This window comes from Fukomys damarensis, unplaced genomic scaffold (genome assembly GCF_012274545.1).
Source record: "Fukomys damarensis isolate Sample0158 unplaced genomic scaffold, DMR_v1.0_HiC HiC_scaffold_16, whole genome shotgun sequence".
In the NCBI taxonomy this organism is placed as follows: domain Eukaryota; kingdom Metazoa; phylum Chordata; class Mammalia; order Rodentia; family Bathyergidae; genus Fukomys; species Fukomys damarensis.
The window spans coordinates 73,479,599-73,506,849 of NW_022900928.1; the positions used below are offsets into that span (position 1 = coordinate 73,479,599).

The following is a 27,251-nucleotide window of genomic DNA, read 5'->3' on the forward strand; positions in this document are numbered from 1 at the left end:
ATATATATATATTTTTTAAATTTTTTAAATTTTTTTATTTTTTTGGTGGTACCAGTGATCGATTCCAAGACCTTGCACTTGCCAGGCAGGCATATCACCACAGTGCTACATCCCCAGCTCTAATTTTTCTATTCTGTTCACCTCTATTATAGTTAGAGCTGTTTAAGTAAGATCAGTACTTTTTATCTTCTGCCTATTCTCAATGAATACACATATTAAATTTTTTAAATTTTTTTATTTTTTTGGTGGTACCAGTGATCGATTCCAAGACCTTGCACTTGCCAGGCAGGCATATCACCACAGTGCTACATCCCCAGCTCTAATTTTTCTATTCTGTTCACCTCTATTATAGTTAGAGCTGTTTAAGTAAGATCAGTACTTTTTATCTTCTGCCTATTCTCAATGAATACACATAGTATATTCTGTTACTACTTTTCCTACAAACTTTTTAGTTGTTTTTGGAATTTTCACTAATTTGACCCCCAATTCTCCTTCAGTTGTGCCAGCCTCTTGATATGTTAGCACATTAGGTATTAATTCTTAAGGAGTCTTCTACTTTGATATGTTCCAGTTTGAACTGGTTTACTCTCTAGGTCTGCTGGGTTGTATTATTTTTCTGGTGTGTGTGTGTGTGTGTGTGTGTGTGTGTGTATTTTTAATTTATTTATTTTTAGGACCAGTACAATGTTTTCTCCTAATCTTTCATGTGTGTATTTTTCAATCTTTTGAGTTTTTTTCTTTTTTTTTTGGTAGTACCAGGGCTTTCCACTGATATGGCCCTTCTTTATTTTTTATTTTGAGGCAGTCTCAGTAAGTCACTAATTTGCCCAGGCTGGGTTTGGATCTTTTAATACTCCTGTCTCAGCCTCCCAGAGTATTGGGATTATAGGTATATACCACCGTGCCTGGTTTATTTCTTCACTTACCATCTTTAAGTACTTTCCTGAGGAAATGTGGAAGATACAGCAAATTTCTTGAGATCTTGCATATCTCGTTACACTCGATAGGTTGGCTGGGTGTAGGATTCCAGATTGGGAATAATTTTCCCTCAGGATTATGTAGCTGTTTACTTCTTGTCTATCTTCCAAACAGGGTTGAGAAATGGATTGTTATTCCCATCTTTTTTTTTTTTTTGGTACCAGGGATCAAACTCAGGACGTTGCATTTGCAAGACAGGCAGCAGCACCACTGAGCTAAATCCCTGGCCCTGGATTGTTAATTAATCTCTTCACACCCACCCTCCGTTCTGACTGCTTAGGATCTTCTCCTTGTGTATGTCAGAACATTTCCCAGTGTTGCATCTTGAGTGGGTCACAAGTTGTGCTGCATACTTTGGACTTTATGAATGCAAGTCAAGTTCTGTCTGGGAAGTACTGTGTTATATGTGAATTCTGCATTTTCTTATAGTTATGGATGTTGGACCTTTCTGAATCAATCTTCTAATATTCTCTTATTTTTGTGCTACTATTTTCCATCTTCCTTTTGGGAGATTTCAACTATTTTTTGACCTATGTAAAATACTGTACTTTTTCTTCTTTTTTTTCCTGTTCACATTTACAATGTTCAAGAGCTTTTTTGTTTGAATATTCCTTTGTTTCGACATTTTCTCAATTAAAGTATTTCTCAGAATCTTGGTTGTCTACTGTTAAGAGAGGGACTATAAGAGGCTGACAGGAAGGGTTGTAGGTGGTAGCTATGGGGTGTTTGCTTATGGATGCCTGGGATTTTACATTGGAAAATCTCTAATACTAGGGGCTTTAGTTTGTTTTTTGTTTTTTTTTTTCCTTTGATAAAAAGAAGTTCTGTTTATCCTCTTATTCAAGGATAGAAGCTAGCTGTCAGCTTTTTGGTGGTAGAGTAGGGAAAGAAGGTATGTATGCCCAACCATCAGTGTATATACTTGTCTATTTTCAGTGAGGTACCTACGGTTTCTCTCCAGTTCAAATATAATGTATTTACCCTTAAATCTTGACCCAGCCTTGGGGAATGGCAGTTAGCTCCTTCCATGAACTAGTAAGGATAAGCACAGGCCTATTTGCTTTTCATATTGTTAGAGAAGGAAATGGCAAATGACATGTACAGAGAAGCAGAATGGAAGTAAAATAATACATTTATTTTATGGACAAAAAGGCCAATTGCACTAAGAGCAGTGCCAGTGATTGGACCTGTACTGGATTGCAGCTTCTTTTACCACTATAATATCATTCAGGTGGTTACATTTCATTTCCTCAGTTCACATTACCCTTGTAGAAATTACAGTAACAAGACAGTTAACTTTAACCCAGACGTAACAATTCCTTGTAGTTAGTGAGTTTACTTTAAGATTTGTCTAGCTATCCTGGTGCACAAAAAGTGGGTGTTCAAGGTCAGGGATGAGGCCAGATGACCCATTTCAAGGTCAATGCCTCCGATGTCTGTTAATTTTGAACTAAAAGCAGACTGCTGTTAAGAGACAGGAGAAGTCATGTTACATTTTCCTAACATTTTGTAGGTTTTTAGATTATTTACAAAAGTTCTCTATCAATATAGTCTTTAAACCTATCCTCTTTTTGCCCTACATTCACTCTAGTTTCTTGGTGTCACCAGTTCAATAGGAGCTTTTGAGTTTTCTATGATATAAATCAAATTGCTTTGTCTCACTAGGTCCCATTGCTACCTTTGGGATTCATCTTAAAGTTACCTTTCATCTAAAACTTTCTATTTTCCAAAATATTTTCTCTTTTTTTAAAAAAATTTTTGAGACAGGGTCTTGTTCTATAGTTCAGGCTGTCCTCAAACTTACTTTGTTGCCCAGGTTGGCCTCTAACTCCAGGCAATCCTCTTGCCTCAGCTTCTCAAGCACTGGAAGTACAGGCGTGTCACCATGCCCAGCACATACTCTATTCTTAGAGTTTACTTTTTAAAAAATTATCTTTTACTATTATTTTAGATAAGTTTCAGAGGGAAAAGAAGCTATTCATTCTCATGTGTACTGTAACTGGTAATGTGTCTGAATCTGTATACCTTATTGTTTTCAGGCTAAAAAGGTAGTTCCATCTAGGCATTTAGGAACTGTGAAACTCTTTTCTTTGTATTCTTTTATTTTCAGCAGAGGAAATGCGATGATTTAGAAAGGTTGCTTTATAATGAGTCTTAAAATGGATGCCATGATTCAAATTTTGTTCTAACACTTTGCATCTTTAAAGTAGGTTTGTGCTTTTTTGGGGAGTATGTGTTTTAGATGTATTTTGCTCAGTGACTGTTATCGCTAGTTTTATGTTGAGTGTAGCCCGTTTTTGAGTAAAGGGAATTTAATGTTCATCTTGGTATACCTTGAGTTCTTGGTTTTTTTACCGTTGGGGAATACCTACTTCAGTTTTCCAGACTGTGTTCTCAAGTCCCTTTGTTGAGAAATTACTTTTCTTGATTACTGTATTTACTTTGCGTTGTTTCATACATTAAGAATTCCTAATTCCTTAATTCCTAATACATTAAGAATGAGGAAGCTCGCAGTATCTACACAGATAAGTCTTCCTTCAAAAAAGGATAAACTACTTTTTTGGAGCCTGCACCGACAAGGCAAAATCGGTAACCCTGCCCCCACCCCATTTATTTATTTATTCATTTATTTTTACTTTTTCGCTCCCACCACAAATCATTCTTCTCAGAACAACGCCCAACAGCTGTGGCCAACTTTGCGCTAAGATACTGTGGGTGCCTCCCGCGGTACCGCCTGAGCTTGACCCTCAGTCCTGCTGGCAGCTGCTCAGCCGTCCTGGCCGTCAGTTTACTCGGCATCCGCGCAGTGTTTCCGGGACCAGGGCGGCGGGAGCGCAGCCCACTGTTGTGCGCAGTCTCCGGGAGAGGCCTCGGTGCCGCCCAGCCAAGATCCACACTGGAGCCACACTGTTCATTTCGCGCCAGTGCAGCCCACTGTGTTTAAATCTCTCCAGCCAGGGTCTGCCCCCGACCTCCTAAGTACCGGGTCTGTCCGGGTGAACTCAAGGCAGGAGAGAAAGACTCCGAAAGCTGGTCTTTGAGAGCTGCCCCTCCGAAAGAGAGGGACGCGGGAACGCGCGCAGCCCTGCTTTACGGCAAACGCGCGCATTTGCGATAGCGCGACGCAGTCAAATTTGGCGGGAAAAGCGCTGCATTTGGATTCCTGTGGTGGCAGCCAAAGGACACCCTGGTGAGGAGAGGCTGCGAGTGGGGTGGGAAAGGAATCTGGAGAAGGAGTTAGGGGTGTAGATTAGAGAAGAGGAGCAAGGAAAGACTGTTAACTGGAAACGAGCGGAGGGACGGTCTCGGAGGCTGGAGGGGTGTGGAACCACGGCCCCTTTAGTGGGGGGGGCGGGGACAGGAGCCAGTACCCTCCGAGATTGGGACCGCCGTCTTGAGGGTCCCAGTTTTTCCTTCCGCTTCTCAGGCATTTTGGCCCCGCCCCGCGCTCCTCCTGGCCTTTGGGACGGGTAAGGTACGGGTGCGAATTGGTTCCGCGCTGGGGGTAGGAGGGGCTGCGAAAGCACTAGTCTTCCCGGCCTCCTCCGTTAGCCCAACGTCTTACTCTTCCTAGACCCTCACTGCTCCCTCCCCCTTCCACAGTTTTTCTCCGGAAACCTTCTGTCTCCCAGCTCCTCCCAACCGTTGTATTTAATTTCCTGTGAGGCCTCAGGAGGGCAGTCTTAGCCTCCAGTGTGAGTGATTTACATGACAAAAAGCCTAAACAGCCCTTGCTTGTGGTTTAAAACTTGATAAGTATGAGGTGTAAGTAGAAACCGAGAGCTGTTGTAGGGAATCTTGGCCAGAGTTAGAGCCTAGTATTTTCCAGGTGTTCAGAGTTTGCACTCATCCCCCATACTTTCTGGCTTCCTACCTTTTACAGCCGGGTGCTTGGTGGAATCATGGCAGTACCTTTTGTGGAAGACTGGGACTTGGTGCAAACGCTGGGAGAAGGTGCCTATGGAGAGTGAGTTTGAGCCCTAATTTTATCTTGCCTTAATGCTTTGTTTAGTTTTCTGTGGTCCTGTCTGAGTGTGTATTTGTTGTTTTGGAATTGTAACACAGTGGTGCCTTAGGGAATTGATCTCTGCATTTGGAAATCAAGACTTATCAAGTTAAGTTATACAGTCACTTGTAAGTTAATATTTTTCCTAACCTCTGTTTTTCTCCGCCCTCCCTCTGCCTACCCCGCTTCATCTTGTAAGTTATCGTTTTCTCCAACAATCAAATACTCTTGGGATTTAAGCATAGTGATTAAATGAGCGGATTATTGCACAGCTTGCCTGATTCGAAATCCTCACTCTTAATATCACACACTGATCTTGTTTTGTGATCTTAGGAAAGCTTCTTCGTATGTGCCTCTCTTTCCACATCTATAAATGGTAATATTATCCACGCTAAAGTAGAATAGCTAGCACAGGCATGAGATTAATAAATATTGTTAAAATGATATGACTAGAAGTCTGTGTGACATAACCTAAAATTGCTATCAATTTATTTTATCAAGCACTTGTGAAATAATTTGTGTGTACTGCATAAAGAATTCTTTGGAATGTTAGCTATAGTACTGTACATTTCCAAAATACCTGTTGAGAACATGTCAGAAACCATTTATTTGGTTTCTCTTTGGTGGAAAAAACAGTAAATGTAAAATAGTTTTCAATGTGTCATGTTTAATCTTTCAAAGTTTTTTATTTTTGGGTACCAGGGATTGAACTCTGGACCTTATGCTTACATGGCAGGTGCAGAGCCACTGAACTAAATCTGCATCCCAGTCTTTTGAAGTTTTAAAAGAAATGAAATTCAAATGTTCTAAAATGTTATAATTCTTTTTTTTTCTTGTTTTAGAGTTCAACTTGCAGTGAATAGAATAACTGAAGAAGCAGTTGCAGTGAAGATTGTAGACATGAAGCGTGCAATAGATTGTCCAGAAAATATTAAGAAAGAGATCTGTATCAATAAAATGTTAAATCATGAGAATGTGGTGAAATTCTATGGTCACAGGAGAGAAGGCAATATCCAGTATCTATTTCTGGAGTACTGTAGTGGAGGAGAGCTTTTTGATAGAATAGGTATGGAAAAAATTTAAGGTACTTTTTCTGCTAAAAAAGCTTCTAAATACATATTTTTAACCTTGGCTAGCTATTTGGTCATTTTTCTTTCAGAATTGCTTATAAACAGTAAAATTGGAATAAATTGTCTTCTTTTAAATGTCAGTTTATGTTAATAGAAAGTGTGTACCAGTATAAAGTCAGTGAAAGAAAACTTTTTTCTTATATAAGGCTTTTTGGGATTGCTGTTTTATGGAGTTGAACAATAATAGATTGTTTTCATGGTGAAGTATCATAAACGCAATATATTATTTGTCGCTGTAATTTTTTTACTTTGTAGATATTTTAGAATGAAATCATTGCATGTTTTCAGATCCAAAATAACAGCATGTTGATTAAGTGAAAAACTTGACTTTTATAGAATTCTTATATAGATACATAGTTCTTTTTAGTACTCAAAGACTCAAATGATTATTACAGTACATTGAAAATTACATAAAATATATCTGTGGATTTGAGTTTATTATTTAAAGCTGTTTTATTAGTAGTTAAAAAGTAATTAAAGATTGCCAGTGTGAATGTCAGGAGAGTTGAGAGTAAAAGAAATCAAGAGTTGATGAGAGACATCAAAATATAAAAGGTAAAAGAAAACTGACAATAGAACATTTTTTAATAAAGCTATTTTCAAAGGAACTTCATAGGCATTCATGATTTTGTAGTGTGAGAGATTTTATGAAGTTTTAATCTGTTCAATATTTGGTGAAATTGGCTTAAACCGTAGGGTTCCACATTGGCAATTTTATCTTGCGCTTATGAGGAAGTTGGTGAAACTGCTTAGCTAAAACCCTGGCCCCTAAAAAACTTATTTACAAGGGTAAGAATATTCTTAAAAATAGCAATTTTAAGAAATAGGGAGAATTTGAAGGATACCAAATAAATCCAGCTTAATATAAGCATAAAATAGGAGCATTTAAGGCATGACTTGCATTCTGGATTTGGATGTTAGATTATTTCTTTGTAATTTTTCTGATAGTTCGATTTTGCTATTTAATGACAGGAAAGTATGAGTTGTTAAATACTGTATTAATGGATTCTTGAAACTTTTGCTACTGTAAGATTCTATTTGTTAAATATAATCCTAAATGTCTAGATTTGAATTAAGAAGCTGTGTGGGGAAAAAAAAATCTGTGTGGTTGATGCCTGATGAAATTTAGCTAGTAAACTCACTTTGGTAATTAATTCTTACAGAGCCAGACATAGGCATGCCTGAACAAGATGCTCAGAGGTTCTTCCATCAACTCATGGCAGGGGTGGTAAGTACAATAACTTCTTTTCCTACTACTTAAAGTCGGTATGAGTAAAGTAAGATCTTAATTCTACTATCTCTTCCTCCCCCTTAGGTTTATCTGCATGGTATTGGAATAACTCACAGAGACATTAAGCCAGAAAATCTCCTTTTGGATGAAAGGGGTAAGTTTATCATTGTGTTTGTGATATATTTTAATACAGCCATACAAGGCAGAATCAAGGCTTTTGCATTACTGAAGTGCTAGAATATAAAACCTGACAAGAAAATTTGGAAGATGGAGTATAATTGGACTTCACAAGTCTTTCATGATGTAGGTATGGATGAAATAGAGAAATCTGACGTAGAACAAAGGTAGCTCACTAGCAGAATAATATAAGAATAGTTTTAAACAATTTTTAATGAATTAATAAAGGTGAATTTCTATTGGAATACCCTAGACCTGTGATGGTGAACCTATTAGAGCTTTTAGTAATTAAAAACAGCCTACTGCAGAACGCATGCTATAGGTACACTTCAGACTTACCCTGGACCTCACACTAATCCTGTTTACCCCCTTTTATTTGATTTTATTATTTTTTGAGTACCAGGAATTAAACTCAGGGCCTCACACTTGCCAGGCAGGTGCTGTGCCACTAAGCTACATCCCCAGCCCTATCTGACTTTAATGAGATGCAAGAAGTTTAATTCTATTTTGTGGATGTCATAAAATCGAGAGGGTTACATATGGAAAGTGTTAGTATATAGAGTTGGGATAAAAAAAAGATGACAATTGATAGCTGTATGAGGCAGTGTTTTTTGCCTCTTTTGTTTAATGCACTATTCTTAGAATAGCATCTGGCAAATAGTAGGTGTTTAAAAATATCTGCAAGAATGAATTTAGCAGGCCAGAGAGTTGTTAAAGCTGTTTTATTAGTAGTTATAAAGTAATAAGTTGTTTTCTTTCAGGAAAAGTCTGAATTATAAAAACTAAGTTTTTGAATGACATTTTCTTGGCAGTGAAAGAGGATAAAAAGGAAATTTACTAGACAGTAAGCCTAGTACTAATCACCTATGTGATTGAGTAATAGAATACTAAGGTGCTATTATCCAGAATGAGGAAAGTAGCAGTCCAGCACTACTCTGATGAGGCTACATTGGAAATACGGAGTTTCTTGGGGCTACAGTTTAAACTATGCAGAGTAAAGGCTTCATGAAGGAACTTAGGGGGAAATTGCTAATTGTTAAATTTGATTCTTTAGAAAATATTGGTGAAAATTAAGTAGAAGCAATTTGAATTAGTATAAGTATGACTTCCATTAATGGATCTGTCGAAAAATAGAATTAGTTGCTTTGGAATGTTGTGAGTTTATAAAATTAGAATCAAATGCTTAGTATTAATTACAAAGGATGCTATAAAGAGAAAGTAAACATTCCTTGCCGTGTTAGACCAAAGTACTTTCAAGATCTTGTCCAGTACTGAGATTAGTTTAGCTTTCTGCAATTTATTCCACAAAGTACATAGCAAAATTATGGATATTCAGAAGAACTTGTACAAGGAAAAAGCAAATTGTAGGATCATCTGTTGATGAGTCTTCAGACATGAGAGCACAGCATAAGCTGTGATCATTCCTTGTGATTCCATTTTTCATGCTATTTCCATTATTTTTGTATATTAATAGCCTTAATGTTACCCTCCATTATTTTCTTTTTATGTACCAACCATATTCTTTTTTTTTTTTTTTTAAATAAATGCAGGTTTCCAGCTATACAAAACACATGAAAAGGATTACATGTCTCTAAATATGGCAGGCAATATATAGTGTTAAGAGCTTGATTTTGTAGTGGTTTGAACATAGGTTTAATCCAGGCCATCTCATTCTAGATGTGTGACCTTGGGTAAATTGCCTAACAGCTTTTTTTTTTTTAAGAGTAGGAAAAATTTATTGAAAGATAGCTTCTGTCTAAGAGAGACAGAAGGAGGACCGTAAAATGAGTTGGCCGCTCACCCTCCTTCTCAAAGGTGTTTTATGGGACAAAGCCACAAGGTGAGGCTGGTTCAAGGTGGCACAAAACTATAGTCAACTAAGTACTTGTAAGGTTACAAGTGCTATCACTTAGGTAATATTAATCCTATAAGAAATCACAAGGTGGACAAAACCATGATCAACCAATAAGATTATGACAAATATAGCTGCTTAGGTAATATTGATTAAATGGGGACCCAATGGAGCAGCAAGTCATGTAGCAAGCACACAAGGATTTTCAGTCAGGGATCTTTCCTGCAAGGTTTGGGTAAGATCTTAGTCCCCTACCTAGGTGATTTGATACATATTTAGAATATCAATTGCTGCTGTTTATCCTTAGGGGAAGCATGGGAGTTGCCTAACTTCTCTCTGCCTTCCTACCTCATCTATAAAATGGGGATAGTAAGAAAATCTACTTGAGTTATGAGGATAAAAAGTGTATGTGTGTCAGAGTATGTTCCTGGACATAGAAAAAATTTCTTTCTCTCCCCCTAGCTTCGTATGTATGTGTATGTGTGTGTGTATGTGTGTGTGTGTGTGTGTGTGTGTGTGTGTGTGTGTGTGTGTGTGTGTATGCTCATACCCAAGTAGGAATGTGTAAAATATGTGTGTATATACCTGACACATAGTTGATAGAGAAAAATATGATAGCTGTTGTTACTATATAAAATTGAATGTGAATTAGACCATAGAATATATGCTTTTTGTTTTTTTCTCTCCTCCAGTACTGGGGATCGAACTCAGCACCTTGTGCTTGCCAGCCAGGCAGGTGAGGTGCCACTGAGCTACATCCCTGGCCCTGAGTATGTGAATTTTTTCTTATGAGTATATGGATTTTACTTTTTTTGTTTTTGGTTTTCCTGGGAATGGAAGTCTTTGCACTAAGCTCTTTCCCTAGCCCATTTAAAAAAAATTTTTTTTTGGTACTGGGGATCGAATCAGGTCCTTGTGCTTGCAAGGCAGGCAGCAGAACCGCTGAGCTAAATCCCCAGCCCCATTTTTAAATTTTGAGATGTGATCTCAGTTGCTGAATTGCCCAGACTGGGCAACTTGAAATTTTCCTTCTCCAGCCTCCTAGAGTGTTGGGGTTATGGGTGTATACAGTGTGCCCAGCTACTTTCCACGCTTTTAAATTGTGTTTATGGGGTATACAATATTTACTTTTACTTAAAACTAAAAAAACTGTAAGCATACAAAATATTTATAAAATGAAATATAAGTACCTATCTAAACATTTACCTTAAAAATAAAATAGTGCTGACATATAAGAATGCTCAAATGGTGGTATTTAGTAGAAAACTGTAAACAACCTAAATGTCTATCAGCAATAAGACAGATAAATAAGCCGAATGTGGCGGTGCTTGCTTCTAATCCCAGCATTTGGGGATATTGAAGCTCACACATTCAGGTCTAAGCTCAGTGCTATATCAATCTCCAGTACCCCCCTACAAAGGGTTAAATTATGAAATGGATAATTTATAGTTACAAACAATGACAGGCATAACTTTCAGGAATACAAGGATGTAGAGTAGAAAAGAACAAAATAATTCATATGATTTTTATAAATATATAAAATCTTTTCTTTTTCCTTCGGTAGCAAAATACTTATTGGTACATTTTAGATGTACGTAATGATAACATTCCTCAGAGTGAATTTGTACATGATATATATTGCTTCTTTTCCCCATTTAGCTCCTCTTCCCCTCCTTATATGCAAAAGCTTTGAATCCATTTATTCCTGCTGTTTTCTTTTTTTCTTTTTCCTTCTCCACTTCCCTTCCCTTGTTCACCTTCTCATTTGTTTTTTGTTTTTGTTTTTTATACTGGGGATCGAACTTGGGTCCTTGCGCTTGTGAGGCAGGCAGTGGAACCACTGAGCTAAATCCCCAGCCCATCACCTTCGCATTTGAACATTTTCTTCCCATTTCCCAATATCTATTATATATTTGGTCCTTATTTCCACTTTGAATTTCTCACACTAGAGAAAACAGTGGGGTATTTAAACATGTGTATCTGATTTATTTCACTTAAGAGTATGGTCTCAAGGGCTGGGGATTTGGCTCAGTGGAACCATGCTTGCCTTGAAAGCACAAGGTCCTAAGTTTGATCCCTGGTTAACCCTCCCCACCCCCAAAGAGTATGGTCTCAAGGTGCATCCATTTAGGTACAGATGTCTCAAGCTGATCTTTCTTCATGGCATAGTAGTACTCCATTGTATAAAAATGCATCTTTACCCTTTTTCACTTGATGGGAGTTTGGGCTGTTTACAAGATTTAGCTATTACAAATTGTGCTACACTATAAATATAGGTTTGCATACATCACTGTGGTATAATGCTTTTAATTCTTTCAGGAATAGCTGGATCATATTTAACCTCCAGTTTCAGTTCTTTAAGGAATCTCTACACTGATTTCCACAGTGATTGGACCAATCTACCCTCTCACCATCAGTGGAGAAGGGTTCCTTTTTCTCTATGGTCCCTCCAGCATTTGTTATTGGTTGATTTCTTGATAACAGCCATTCTTTCTGGAGTGAGATGGAATCTCAGTATTGTTTTAATTTGCATTTCATGAATGACCAGTGATGTTGACATTGTTTCATATATTTACTTGCCATTTCTACTTCATCTGAGAAATGTCTATTCATTTTAGTTGCCTTTTTTTTTTTTGTACCGGGGATTGAAATCGGGTCCTTGTGTACAGAGACAAGTGGCAGAACCACAGAGTTAAATCCCCGACTCTAGTTGCCCATTTTTAAAAAAAATCCTTGTCCATTTTCATCATCAGGGTAATGCTAGTGTCCAGTCCTGAGTTCAGCAGTGTTCTCTCTTTAAATTTCACAGAACCCTTTGAAAAGTATTGATTCTAACCCTTTCCTGATGTTCTTATAAAACTGAATGGGAAATCTATAGATTCCTTGGACTTTTTTAATTATAGGCTTTTCATTATTGTTTTAATTGCAGATGCCCATTTTTGGATTAAGCCTTTAAATATGGGGGGTTCTGATCTTTTTTGAGTTCTTTATAACTTTTAGATACTTACCCTTTGAAGAACAGCTGGTAAAACTTTTTTCCAACACTGTGGGTTGTCTTTTCACTGTTGGTGGTTTCTCTTGCTGCGCAAAAGCTTTTTAATAAGATGAGATCCCAATTGTTGATTCATTGTGATAGTTCCTGTGCAGTTGGGGTTTGTTCATAAAGTCTTTGCCTACACCAATGTCTTCCTGAGTTCTACCTGTTCTACCAGCAGATTAAGTGTTGCTGCTTTAATATTTAGATATTTGATCCATTTTGATTTTAGTTTAGTGAATAGTGAAAGATATGGGTCTAGTTTTAATCTTCAGTGTGTGGAAAGCCAGTTTTTCAAGCGCCACTTATTAAAGAGGTCATCTTTCTTCTAGTGAAAGTGTTTGGTGCCTTTGTCAAAGATAAGGTGGTATAGTGTGTTTGGATTTGCTTTTGTGTCTTCTAACCTGTTCCATTAATTCTAGGGTATGTTTTTTTCCCAATACCATGCTGTTTTTATCACAATAGCTTTGTAGCATAATTTCAAGCCAGGGATTGTGATGACTCCTCTTACCTTTCTTGCTCAGAATTGCCTTTGCTATTCTAGATTTCTTCTGATTCCAAATGAATTTTAAGATTGTTTTCTCTAATTCTGTGAGATACACTGTTGGAATTTTGATCAGGATTTCATTACATCTGTATAGGAATTTTGGAATTATGGCCATTTTCACTTATTCGTTCTTCCTACCCAAGAACAGGGGATATCTTTCCATTTTCTGAACTTTTTCAATCTCCTTTTTCAGAGTACTGTGGTTTTCAGTGTAGAACTTCCTTCATTAGATTCAGTCCTAGGTATTTATTTCTTTGTAATACTATTATGAATGGCATTGTTGCTGTAATTTCTCTCAGTGAGTTTGTTGTTTGTGTACAGGAAGGCTATTGATTTTGGGTATTGACTTTTTAATCCAGCTATGCTACTGAATTTGGTTATCAAATCTAGAAGTCTTTTAGTGGAGTTTTTGTGGTCTTCTGTGTAGAGTATCATGTCATCTGGAAATAATGATAATTTAAATTCTTTCTTATCTTTATTCCTCTTATTTCTTTTTCTTCTCTAATTGCTCTGGTGAATGTTTCCAGAACTATATTGAATAAGCATGATGATAGTGCACAGTCTTGTCTTGTTCCTGATTTTAGAGTGAATGATTTCAGTTTTTGTCCATTTAGTATGATGCTGGCTGTTTGTCATAGATGTCTTTTATTAGACTGAGATAAAGACTCCAATTTTCTGTGGGGTTTTTTTTTTCATGAATGGGTGTTGGTCTTTGTCTAATGCTTTTTCTGCATCTATTGAGATGATCATATGGTTTTTGTCCTTGGCTCTGTTAATATAGTGTATTATATTTATTGATTTGCTTATGTTTCCCTGCATCCCTAGGATGAATCCTAGTTGGTCATGGGGTATAACCTTCTTGATAATTTGATGCATTCTGTTTCCCAGTATTTTATGGAGGATTTTTGTGTCTGTTCACTAGGGAAATTGACCTGTAGTTCTCTTTTTTGATTGGATCCTTTTCTGATTTTGGTATCAGGGTAATGCTTGCTTCCAGGAATGAATTTGGGAGTATTGCTTCCCTTTCAATTTCATTAAAGAGTTTGAAAAGTAGAAACATGAGGTCTTCCCTAAATTTCTTGCAGAATTCAGTAGAGAATCTGTCAGGGCCTGGGCATTTCTTTGTTGGTAGGTTTTTAATTACACTTTTAGTTTCATTGACTAATACTAGTTCTTTAGAATTTTTGTATCTTCTTGATTCATCTTTGGTAATTCATAGGTATCTAGAAATCTCCATTTCTTCTGTATTTTCCATCTTATTAGAATACAGGTTCTTGAAGTAGGTATTGTTGATTTTCTCAATTTCTGCAGGATCTGTTGTGATTTCATTCTTTTTATTCCTAATTGCTGGATTTGCATCTTTTCTTTGATTTTTTTTAAAAATAAAGTTGGCTGAAGGTTTGTCAATTTTTAATCTTTCAAAGAACCAACTCTTTGATTCATTTTTTTGTTTTTTTTCTTAGTCTTTATCGCAGTAATTTCTGCTATGATCTGTGTACTTTCCTCCCTCATGAGCTTTGGACTTGACTTGCTCTTCTTTTTCTAGAAGCTTGAAGTTCAACATTAGACTGTTTATTTAACCCTGCTCTGTTTTCCTGATATGGGAATTCACTGCTATAAATTTCCCTTGTAGAACTGATTTTATTGCATTCCCCATTTTCTGGTGTGTGGTACTGGCATTGTTTAATTGTAGAAAGTGTCTAATTCTTCTTTAATTCCATCTGTAACCTATTGCTTGTTCAGGAGGGTGTTGTTAAATTTCCATGTATTTATGAAGTTTTTTTTTGTTTCTTCTACCACTGATTTTCAATTTCATTGTACTATGGTCTGATAATATGCAGGGGATAATTTTAATTCCTTTGCATTTACTTAAGCACGTTCTATGAGCTAGTATGTGGTCTCTTTTGCACAATGTCCCATTTGCAGCTGAGAAGAATGTGTATTTTGCTCATGTGGGGAAGAACACTCTGTAGGCTTCTACTAATTCCATTTGTTCAAAAGTTTGGTTCAGTTCTCATGTTTCTTTGTTGATTTTTTTGTCTAGTTGATCTGTATATTTGTGATAGTGGGTTATTGATGTTCCCTATTACATTTTGTTTTTTTTTTTTTTTTTTTTTTTTTTTTTTTTTTTGGTACCAGCAGTCAAACTCAAAATCCTGTGCTTACAAGGCAGGCGCAGTGCCTTGAGCTAAATCCCCAGCCCCTCATTTAATTTTTCATGCCCATTAATATTTGTTTTGTGCACTGCTATTTGGCGCATATGTATTTATGATTGTTATCTCTTGCCATTGGATTGTTCTCTTTACAAGGATGTAATGACCTTTGTCTCTTTTTTTTTCCATTAAGTTTATTGGTACATTTTAGGTATACAATACCTTTGCATTCATTATTGGGATTTTGTACTTTTACATGATGTATCTTGGTTCTTATTTTTTCCCCATTCCCCTGTCTTCCCTTCATCCATTCTTTGTCTGTCTCAATCAGTCTTGGCTTGAAATCAACCTTGTTTACAAATAGAATAACTACCTCTGCTTCTTTCTGGGTTCCTGTTTCATGGGATATTGTATTCCATCCTGTGACTTTCAGTTTATGAATTTGTTTTTTAATTAAATGTGTTTTTTGTATGCAGCATATTGTTGGATCTGCTTCTTGATCCATTTTGTCAGTCTGTTTCTTTTCTTTTTTTTTTTTGCCTGTCTATTTCTTTCAGTTGGTGAATTGAGACCATTAATATTGATTGTTCTAACTGATATATATTGACTAATCCTTGTCATGTTGTTTTCTGATACTGGCTCCCTTCCTTTCTCCTCCTCTTTGATTTTTGTCTTGCCTTGTGAATTCATTCTTTTGGGGTTCATGGAGTTATAATGCTTGTTATCTGTTTCTAGAATATCCTTCAGAACACTTTGAAGCACTGGTTATTTGGTGTTTGTTAATTTGCTTAGGTGTTCTTTTTTAAAATTTTTTTAATTGATTTTATTGGTACATGCTAGGTATACAGTACAGTTACATTCATTACTGGGATCTTGTACCTTTACATGACAGGTCTTGGTTCTCATTTTTTCCCCCTTGTCCCTACCTCCCTTCACCCCCTCCTCCCCTCCCCATTTACAAACACTTTCATTCCATTTTTTTCATTTTCTCACATTTTTTTCTTTTCCCTTATTCCCCTTGTACCATTCCCACTTTCCCTACACCTTTAGCCCTTTACTTCCTATTACACATTATTAATTATCTCATTAGGATCTTGTGTACTATTATAGTTTTTCACACCAGAGAAACTATTCGGTATTTCAGTTAAAGAAATCTCTATATGAACATTAAAAATAGGGAATCCTAAAATAAAACTAAAAAGGAAAGTAAAAGAGAAAAGGGAATGATGTAACATTAAAATAATCCTTAATTCTGGAGATGAAAATGGTCCCCAAACATATTTAAATTTCTTCTTGCTCTTATAGTCTTATTCTTATTTTCATTATTTAGAGAATACTTTATTAGTTTCTGTAATCAAACCCATGTAGATATAATCTTACATATTTAATACAGTGCATTACCCCTGTAGAAATGGAAAAAAAAAAATTAACATTTCTAGACCAATATGGCTGTTAATTTCTGTACAATGCCACCTCAACACAGTAAATTGGGATAACTTTTTCCAAAGTTGACAGCACAGGTAAAGTTTCCAAAAATTCAAATTATATATATATGTATATATTTATATTTATATAAAAAGATCAATAATAGCAGTATGTTATGCATCAGTAGCAACAGCTTTTCCAGGTTCTGCAGTCATCTGAACAAAATTACAGCCATTCAGCACACTCCATTAAAAAAAAAACAAAAACAAAAAACAAAGAGAATAATACCCAGAAAACAGCAAAGTTCTGTTGCTGCTGTGGTACCTGGCACCATTTTTTTTTATTAACATCTTAATCATCATCTGGAGAGAGAACATTCTAGAGTAACATCATTACAAATAGCTCTGATAAAGCACGGTCGCTACTATGTATCATAACGCAGGTACAAGATATTTTACATTCACAGAGGTATGATACAGCACCGTCCTACATCTATAATACTAGAATCAGTTTTGGTTTGAAATTTACTTTGTCTGCAAATAAGATTGCTACCCCTGCCTTTTTTCTGGGCTCCTGTCACATGGAGAATTGTTTTCCATCCTTTCACTTTCAGTCTATGGGCTTCTTTTTGCAATAGGTGTGTTTCTTGTATGCAACATATTGTTGGATTTTGCTTCTTACTCCATTCTGCCAGTCTATTACTCTTGATTGGTGAGTTGAGGCCATTGACATTGATGGTTTTAACTGATATGTACTGACTTATTATTGTCCTGTTATGGTCTTTTGTTGACTCTTTTTACTTTTTCACCTTCTCCTTTTAATTTCTTGCCTTGGCTATTTGATTTGCTCTGTTGGGCCTCATGGTTTTATTGACTTCATTGTCTTTTTCTAGGATCTTGTTTAGAATTCCTTGTAGTGCTGGTTTGGTATTCATGTAGTTTCTCAGGTGTTCTTTGTCTTGGAAGTATCTTATTTCCCCATCCATTTTGAAAGAGAGCTTTGAAGGATACATCAGTCTAGGTTGGAGGTTGTTCTCTTTTAGTACTTGAAATATCTCACTCCAGGCTCTCCCTGCCCAAGGGTTTGTGTTGAAAAGTCTGCTGTGATTCTGATGGACTTTCCTTTATATGTGATTTGTTTCTTTTCTCTTACTGCTTGTAGTATTTTGTTTTTCTGTTGGGTTTCTGGGATCTTGATTATTATATTTCTAGGTGTAGATTTTTTTTGATTGTGGCTGGTTGGGGTCCTATATGCCTCAGTTATCTGAATGTCAAATTCTTCCCCTCTGTTTGGGAAGTTTTCTGTCATTAATTCTGTGAACAGCTTTTTAAAGTCATTTGTATTTTCTCCTGCTACTTCATGGATTCCTATCAGTCTTATGTTATTCTTCTTTGCATCATCTAGGAGTTCCTGATGATCGAGGGGATCAATTTCTCATGATCCCCTACTGTTTTTAAGAGACCCCTCTTTTCATGGTCACTGACTGCAATCTTATCTGAGATTCTATCTTTGCATTCTTTTATTCTGTTGCATACACTTTCAGTGGAGTGTTTAATCTCCTGGATATCTGTTTGAATCTGTTTTATGGATTCCATTTCTTTCCTATGTTGGGCGTTTATTGTTTCCATTTCTTTCTTATGCTGGGCCTTCATGGCTTCTATTGTGGTGCTGAGCTCATCTATTTTTTTGTCATTTTCTGTTCTAGAGTCTCGAATCAAGACTTTCATTTTGCTCACCATCTCTATGGTTATCTGGGAAATTATTTCTGATTAGAATTTTTCTAGAGCCTGATTGATCTGTTTTGTTACTTCCTGTGCTTTGAGTTCAGGTTGTCCTGGTGGTTCACTATCGGCCTTTTCATCCTCATTTGCCCTACTGTTTGCCATTGGTGAACTGGAAGTCTGTCTTTATGTCTTGCTTAAGTGTTTTCTCATTTTTATTTTTGTTGTTGGGCTGTCCTTGGTTTAATCTCTGGGTTATCACCCAAATCTTCCTGATATAGTTGTGCCCTAGCTTCTGGGTCTCTAACCACCCACAGACAATTTCATCTTCATAACATCAGAGAAAACAGCTCATCGAATGCACCACAATCCTTTATCCCAACTGATACAATCAGCAACACATTATGATCAAGCACAACTTGGAAGCTGACCGCCTGTGGTAGTCACTAGTCTATCACCCTTAAACCATTTGAAATAAATTGAAATCAAGAAGCAGTCCAGAACATGTCTGTAGTGAACAAACTTTTCAATATAGTATATTTACCATTTAATGGCTCAGACATCGTGAGGATGCACGACCCCTGATCTCAATTAGCTGATGGCTGAACCCCATGACGCAGACTGACCTCAGGCTGCATGGCCCAGATTGAGTTCTCCAACCTTCTGAACGGTTGAACTCCACACCATTCCACTACAGGTTTCCCACGCCCTTTCTTTAAATATATTCAATGTTGGGAACTCAGAAAAATACCCTCTATGACCACCTCTGTCTCTGCAGAGTGGGTCCAAAGACTGGCTCATTCAGGAGGTCTGAGAGTGCGCGGGTGTGTGTGTGTGTGTAGGGGAGTTGTTGGGGTTCAGGGGCGCCCTCACGGCTACCTTCCTGGTGCTGGAGTGATGGCGGCTCCTGGTAGGGGAAGGTGTGGCTATCCTTCCCACAGTGGATCGGGGCCCAGGCAGCCCTCCTGGTGCTAGAGCGATGGCGCTCATCTTAATATTTCTTAATAGGAAACGTAAAGCCTTTTCCAAGTTTTTGCATAGATGATGTATTTTCATTTTTCTTTTTAAAATAAAAATTTTGTTTGATCATTTCAAGGTAGAAAAGTTCTATAAACCTTAAGTAACACCAACAATATTTTCAGTGAAACTTAATTTCTGTAAGTGTATTTGTTTGCAAATTTGTATTCAGTGCCTTTTTTTTTTTTTCTCATAGATAATCTAAAAATCTCTGACTTTGGCTTGGCCACAGTGTTTCGGCATAATGATCGTGAGCGTTTATTGAACAAGATGTGTGGTACTTTACCTTATGTTGCTCCAGAACTTCTAAAGAGAAAGGAATTTCACGCAGAACCAGTTGATGTTTGGTCCTGTGGAATAGTGCTTACTGCCATGTTGGCTGGAGGTAAGAGCCATTTAATCATTATACAACTCCTGTCTTATGGAAAGTCAGATTTGCTTACCAAAATAATTTAAGGGGAATCTATATTTATATAATAGCATTTTAATTGTTTCTTAACCAGTTTGGGCTGCTTTAACAGTAATAGACTAGAGTTGCTTGTACAAAACAGACTTATTTTAGACATTCTGGAGGCTAGAAGTTTGTGTCAGTGTACAAGCATGATCAAGATCTGGTGAGGGACCTATTCCTGGCTTGCAGATGAAATGGCTGTCTTACTGTATTCTCATGACAGAGCAGAGAGAGCAAAAGTAAGGCATTCAAAAAAAATCGTTTTTTTTTTTTTTTGGTATTGGGGATCAAATTCAGGTCCTTGTGCTTGCGAGGCAGGCCTCGAAACCACGGAGCTAAATCTCCAGCCGTTCAGTATTTTTTTTTAATAACACAAATTCGTTTGTGAAGGTTTCCACCCTAAGAGACCTGTTCACCTCCCAAAGACTTTGTCTCTGAACACTGTATCATGTTGTAGATTAGGATTCCAGTATGCAGATTATTTGGGGAAAACAAACATGTAGTCCATTGCATGTAGTAACTAATTTATAAGTTACTTGGAAATTGTGATCCAAAAGGTTTTTAAAATGAGGTATATATAGCTATTAAATGAATAAAAACATTAAAAAACAAATGAATAATCACTGCAACCAGCTCTTTTTAGTTTCATGTAAACACTTTTTTTATTAGTACATGATTGCAGTACATAATGATTACATTTATCATGTGGAATTGGTAACATAATCTTAATTCTTTTTATTTGCCCTTTCCCCTCCCTCCATTTCTAGATCCCCTTCCCATTTGCAAAAGATCTGTCACCCTGTTTCCTCTTAGCTGTCATTTGTAGGGCCAGAAATGGTTCCTCTATTTTTAAGGTGCCTTTAACATTGAAGTGTAGTGTTTTGTTTTGTTTTTTGAGACAAGGTCTCACAATATAGTCCAGGCTGACCTCATACTCACAGTGCATCCCAGATTGGCCTCAAATTTGAGGCAGTCCTCTTGCTTCAGCCTCCCAATTGCTGGCATTAGAGGCGTGTGCCACCATGTCCAGCACAGACAGTCTATATTTGATGATATGTGTCTTTAATTATTATTGAGTCATGGCCTGGCTTCTTAACAAGTAGTGTTTAGTTTGTAAAGCATTGAATTAATTTGGAGAAAATGTTTTATAGATTTCCATATTATTTTCCCTTGAAATCTTTATAAATAACTACATGAATATTCAAAAAACTGATTTGTTTCTTTTTTAGAATTGCCATGGGACCAGCCCAGTGATAGTTGTCAGGAATATTCTGATTGGAAAGAAAAAAAGACATACCTCAACCCTTGGAAAAAAATTGATTCTGCTCCTCTAGGTAATGGGTTATCTTGATTAAAATTATTGATTTCTTAGATAATGAAATGCAATTTGAATTATTTTCTTTTTTAACTTGTAAATCAATATATAAATAACATATCCTAGATAAGTCAGAAAATATAATTAAAAATTAAGAAAAAAATCTTATTGGTGAAGTCAGAAATACTTTTAAGGAGATTCTGATATGTGCTTCTGTTCTTTGTTTTATATATAAGAGATGCCTGTTATGTGTGTATATTATTTATAAATATATTTTTACATAAAATGAAATCATTCATATTTTTGATAACCTGTGTTTTGATTTTCATGTTCTGTGAACATTTTCCATGTCTACATCATTGTTTTTAAAGGCTGTGATGTTATTCTGCAATATGGGTATACCTTACTAATTCATTTCTCTTTGTAGGAGATTTAGATTTTTTCCTAAATTCTCACTGTTGAAAAAGAAATATGAAAGGCACCTATGTTTTGGTTTTTTTTTTGTTTGTTTTGGTATTAGGGATCGAACTTGGAACCTTCCGCTTTCAAGGCAGGCAGCAGAACCACTGAGCTAAATAAATCCCCAGCCCTGCAAGGCATTTATGTAATTTAATCTATGCATACATCCTTAAAATTTTGTGGCTTACCCCCTTATTACCCTTATAACTATTGAACTTAATATTTTAAAATCCCTAATATTTTTGCAATATTATAGGGTCAAGGATAAATATAATTTTAAATACTGTGACTTACTTTGCCAAATTACTCAACAAGATGTTTGTACCATTTCATAATGTTATCACCATCTCATCAGTTTATATTATAGAATTTAATCTAAGAGGTCTGCCAATGATGCTGATTTTTGTTTTAAATTTAATGGTAATGAAATTGCATATACTTTGCATATTTATTAGTTTCTTGTCAATTTTGCCCAGTTTTGGCAAGGAGATTTATATTGTTTTTCTTATCCTTTGAAGACTTTCTTTAAATTAAAAAAATTGTCATTTGACCTTTGCATATATTGCAAATATTTTCTACAATTTGTCGTTTATTTTCATTTTGTTACTTTGATAATATGTAGAAATACACAGAGATACCTCAGTTGTCGAACTCAGTTTGTCCCATTATTTGTTTAAACACACTGAAAAGTTAAAAAACTGAACATATTTTTCCCCTAAGAAATAATGGAAAACCAAATAACTGGTTCTGAGGCCCAAAAATTACTTATGACTTCCTTTGTACAGGATTTTATCAAATTTTGCAGTGATTTCTTTAAGTCTGTTCCACTTTTCATAATTTTCCTCTTAGCTTTATTGCTGGTATCATTAACTTTTTTGGGACACAATGGTTATGATATTTTGCACTAAAAGTACAAAAACAAAAAAGCAATAACTTTTTTTGTTGTTTTTGGTTTTTGTTTTTGTTTTTTTTCTTTTTTTTTTTTTCTCCCTTTTTTTTGGTTTTTTGAGACAGGGTCTCATTATGTAGTTGAGAATGACCTGGAACTCACTATGTGGCCCAGGCTGGTCTCGAACCCACAGCAATACTCTTGCCTCAGCCTCCCAAGTGCTGGGATTACAGGCGTGTGCCACCATGCCCAGCTCATAATAACTGTTTTAATGCACTGTTGTGTGGGCAAGAGTATACTTAGATGAAGTGTTATCCCCTTGTGTCCCAGGAGAGACAATGGTGACTCACTCTGCCGGTATAGGCTTATTGTCAGATTTTCTTTGTTTTTGTTTTATTTTTTGGTACCGGGGATCAAACTCTGGTCATTGCTCTTGCCAAGTAGGTGGTGGAACCACTGAGTTAAATCCCCTGGCCCGTTAGATTTTCAGTTTGACACAAAGTTAACAAACGTGGAGCAGATTTTTTTGAATTTTGTTGTTTGAATCCTGCAGTGGAAAGTTTAAGCTTGGAGCCATTCAACAACTGAGGTATCACTGAATGTAAAATTTTATAATTTTCAAATCTATAATTCTGTTATTCGTAGTTTCTGACTATATTGTCATATTTGGAAAGGTCTTTTTTATCCCTAATATATTCTTTTAAGGTTTCCCTATGTTTTCATTTAATGTTTTATGCCTTTAGTTTTACATTTAAGTCTTTGATTTATTAGAAAATCATTTTGGTATTGCAAGACAAATGCATTCTTTCAAAAAAATATACATGATTACCTATCAGTTTTATAAAATACTGGATTTGTTTCAAAGTGATATATTTTCATGCATGTTTATAATATTTTGATCATCCTCATCCCCCCACAGAGATGTATGAATTCTTTATCAAGGTAATTAAAAAGCCTTAGAATGATGGTTGGTTATATTACTGTCTCCTAAAAAGTTACTGATGAATAAACTTTCTTTATAAAAGTGTGAATGAGCTAGGAATCTGGCTCAATGGTTCAGCGCCTGCCTGGCAAATTCAAGATCCTGGGTTTGCTTATTTCTTCCATGACATTAGAGCAATGAAATTTGGTGTTACAAATGATTAAGAGTTTGGTTTATTTTTTTTGTTTTTTAATGTCTTGTTAATGTCATGGGGAGAAGCAATTCCACTTCTTATTCAAAAACAATTGAGAATTAGAATCTGGAAAGAATATTCTAAAGTAGAGACACAGCAAAGAATAACTACATGAAATTAAAGGAATAATTTGTTAGGTTTTTTTCTTTGGTACCAGGGATCAAACTCAGGGCCTTGCACTTGTGAGACAGGTGCTAGCACCACTGAGCTAAATCCCCAGCCCCTTGGGAGCTCTATTCTTTTGCTGCCTTGAAAACAATACTTAGACATAAGGAGGCCAAAAAAGAATATGTTTCTTAATACAAGACCTAAGGTTTTATAAACTGCATGACTCTTATAAATGTTTTAATGTTGTTTTCAGCTCTGCTGCATAAAATCCTAGTTGAGAATCCATCAGTAAGGATTACCATTCCAGACATCAAAAAAGATAGATGGTACAACAAACCACTTAAGAAAGGTAATAAATACTCTTAAAATTCAAGCACTTTTCTCTATGAAAGAACATTATTTGTAGCTGGGCATGGTGACACACATCTGTAATCCCAGTTCTCAAGAGCCTGGGCAGGAGAATAGCTATAATTTTGAGGCCAATTTGGGCTACATAGTGAGTTCAAGGCCAGCTTGAACTATGTAGTGAGACCTTTTCTTAAACCAAAAAATAGAAAGAATGGTAATTGCAAAGTTGGTATCACAAGTCAACTCTAGAACGATATGGTCTCTATCCTGGTGGAAATTTTAATGTCTAATAGGAAAAACAAATACAGAAAGTAATTTTGTTTATTAATAACTACAAAGGGAATGTTGGGGTACTATATAGCTAAGTGTTTGATCAAATCTTAAGTCTTAAATGAAGAATTTTCTTCCTGAGGAAATGGCATGAGATCTAAGATTTGAAGATTAAAGAGGAGATAGACAGGGAATGTAAGGGCCGGGGATTTAGCTCAGTGGTTCTGCTGCCTGTCTTGCAAGTGCAAGGTCCCGAGTTCGATCCAGGTACCAAAAAAAAAAAAACAGACAGGGAATATAAGTTACCGATTTGATACTGAGCAGAGGAAGCCTTCAGAAAATATAGTATTAGATTTATTATGTCTGGAATATTTGAGGAACTTGAAAGAAGGCCATTATGGCATGAACCTCATCAGTATTCTTCATCATCTCACCAGTGGTTAGCATATTTGAGGCATATTGTAGACACTCAGTAAGTTTGTGAAGTAAATGAGTAATTCAAGAAATGGAAGAGGAAGAGGGGCTGGAGATTTAGCTCAGTAGCTTTACATCTGCCTGGCAAGTGCAAGGTACTGAGTTAGATTCCCAGTACAAAAGAAAAAAGGAAAAGAAAACAGGAGAGGGAGAGCATTTTCTGAGATGGTAGCTAAAAGGCAAACAGCAGCCAACTTACAAGGAGGATGGTGTTGTGTATGTATGATGCTTAGAATTCTGGGCTTTGGTTTAAGTCCATTAGGAAAACTTGAGAGATGTTAAGCAAGAAAATGTCAAGGCCTTATATTTAGTTTAAAAAGGGCTTTGTGGCTACAACTCCTTTGTCATTGTTTTTGATGACTAGGAAGAGGTTAAGAGTGGTATCAGCTTTTTTAGAAGTAGTTGATGTGTGAGAAGACAGTAGCTTGTTGGAGCAGGGTAGTAGTAGGATTGGAGAAAAAAATGCAAAGACGTTTGAGGAGCAGAATTGATTATTTAGATATGGAAAATGAACAGTAATGACTTCTAGGTTCTGGTTTTGATAACTCAAGGAGAAACAGATTTGGGGGGAATTTTCTGTTTTCTTTCTCTTTTTTGATACCAGGAGTTGCTATGTAGTTCAGGCTCTTCTTGAACTCATGTACCCCATGCTGGGCTTGAACTTCCAGTGATCTTCTTGCCTCAGCCTCCTAAGTGCTGGGATTGTAGGTGTGCACCACCTTTCCTGGCAGGGAAAATTTTGATTTTTTTTTTTTAATGGTTTTAAAAGTTTATTTTTATTGTACTAGACGTTGAGCCCAGACCCTTGCACATGCTAGGCAAGCATTTGTACCACAGAGTGTTTGATTTTTAATATCTTGAATTTGAAGAGCTGAGTAAAAACTGCTTAGTAGTGTGTGTGTGGGTAATTCAAATAAGACTTACCCTGAGATGTCAGTTTGAAGAGTTAAAGCATGATGGTAAGTGAAATTAAGTATAGGAAATTTTAAGAAATGCCAGTGTTTAAGTGGTGGGTGGAGACCAGGGAAACAGAGTAGAGAGGGGAGAAAGGAACATCTGGAGAATGTGGGATAATGGAGACTAAGAGAAGACAGTACCTGATGATGGCATATACTGCTAAATGGATCAATAACATGAAGCCTTTCCACTGTATTCTATAATGTAGTTATTCATGATTGGGCAAGACAGTTTTAGTGAAAAGTTAGGAGTAAATTCTAGAGCATGGTAATTGTGTGAAAGAGCGGTAAAGAATTAGGGTCGCTGTAGACAACTCATTCGTTGGCTGTTGGGGGAGAGGCGAAGACAATAGCTAGAGGTGAACAAGGAATTTTTAATTTAATTCTTCTCAATGTTTCCTTTACCTTTTTGTTCTAATTGGGACCTACCTTATCCTTGAGGACACTACTTACTCTGAAGTAGTGGAGGTTTTCTTTCTTATACCCTCACTCTTGGGTCTGGAAGTAGGGCGGGTATCTTCCTTGATCCTTATTTTGTTTTCAGTTCTGGAGATTGAACCCAAGTCCTTCACACTGAGCTCTACCTCTAGCCTTTTTTTAAATTTTAAGACAGGATCTCCCTAAATTGCTCAATCTGGACTTGACTTTGCAGTCCTCCTCCTAGAGTGTTGGTATTACAGGCATGCACCATCACTCAAGATTCCTCCTTGTACCTCATTGGCCCTTTCTCCTTTTTTTTCCTGCATTCTTCCCTTCTCCATTTTTTTTTTTTTTTTTTCTTTTGAGACAGGGTCTTAACCCAGGATGGCCTTGAACTCATGGCAGTCCTGTCTGAGCCTCCTCTGTTTTTTTTTTTTTTTTTTTTTTTTTTGGTACTAGGGATGGAATTCAAGATCTCATGCTTGTGAGGCAGGCATTGGAATTACTGAGCTCAACCCCTGGCCCTCCTCTCATATTATCAGATGCTATCATTCATTGTTGCCTCATTATAATCCTCTTTTGAACTCCAAATTGAAATTCCTGCCATACTTTCATTATCTCCAACATGACTTGATACTATTTCTGTCATGCTTCTTGGTAATTTAACTATTTATTTGAATGATGCTAATTTTTTTTTTTTTTTTTTTTTTTTTTTTTGGTACTGGGGCTCAAACTCTGGACCTTGTGCGAGGCAGGGGCAGTGCCACTGTGCTAAATCCCCATCCCTTTCCAATATTCTGACTTAACAGTTTCTTGGACTTCTCTTTCTTTTTTGGAGGGGTAGGGGTTTGAGACAAGATCTGGCTCTGTAATTCAGGCTAGGCTTAAACTCACTATGTAACCCAGGTTGGCCTCAAACTCATGGTGAAGTGATCCTCCTGCCTCACCCTTCCAAGTGCTAGGATTACAGGCCTGTGCTACCACGCCTGGTTGGACCTTTTCTTTTTTTTTTTTTCTCAGTAATGGGGATTGAACCAAGGCTTTTGTTCTTTTTTTTTCCTCCCAGTTGTTTATTGGTACATTTAAAGCAAACAGTACAAGTTACATTTATCATT

General features: G+C 36.4%; 1 protein-coding gene across 6 annotated transcripts in view; it reads left to right on the forward strand.

Annotated features, from left to right (window-relative positions):
• The first annotated feature begins 2,859 nt into the window (after nt 1-2,859).
• Nucleotides 2,860-27,251, forward strand: part of Chek1 (checkpoint kinase 1) — a 34,025-nt gene continuing 9,633 nt past the window's right edge. For 2 of the 6 annotated variants that reach the window (XM_010628679.3, XM_033764414.1), the window contains exons 1-8: nt 2,860-4,168; nt 4,862-4,945; nt 5,827-6,050; nt 7,278-7,342; nt 7,430-7,499; nt 19,468-19,656; nt 20,952-21,056; nt 23,922-24,017. In XM_010628679.3, the coding sequence (XP_010626981.1) occupies nt 4,881-4,945; nt 5,827-6,050; nt 7,278-7,342; nt 7,430-7,499; nt 19,468-19,656; nt 20,952-21,056; nt 23,922-24,017 (814 nt within the window). In that variant the 5' untranslated portion in view covers nt 2,860-4,168; nt 4,862-4,880. Of the gene's footprint in view, nt 4,169-4,426; nt 4,454-4,529; nt 4,744-4,861; nt 4,946-5,826; nt 6,051-7,277; nt 7,343-7,429; nt 7,500-19,467; nt 19,657-20,951; nt 21,057-23,921; nt 24,018-27,251 lie in introns of those variants that run through there. The other 4 variants (XM_033764416.1, XM_033764415.1, XM_010628680.3 and 1 more) reach the window with 4 other exon arrangements.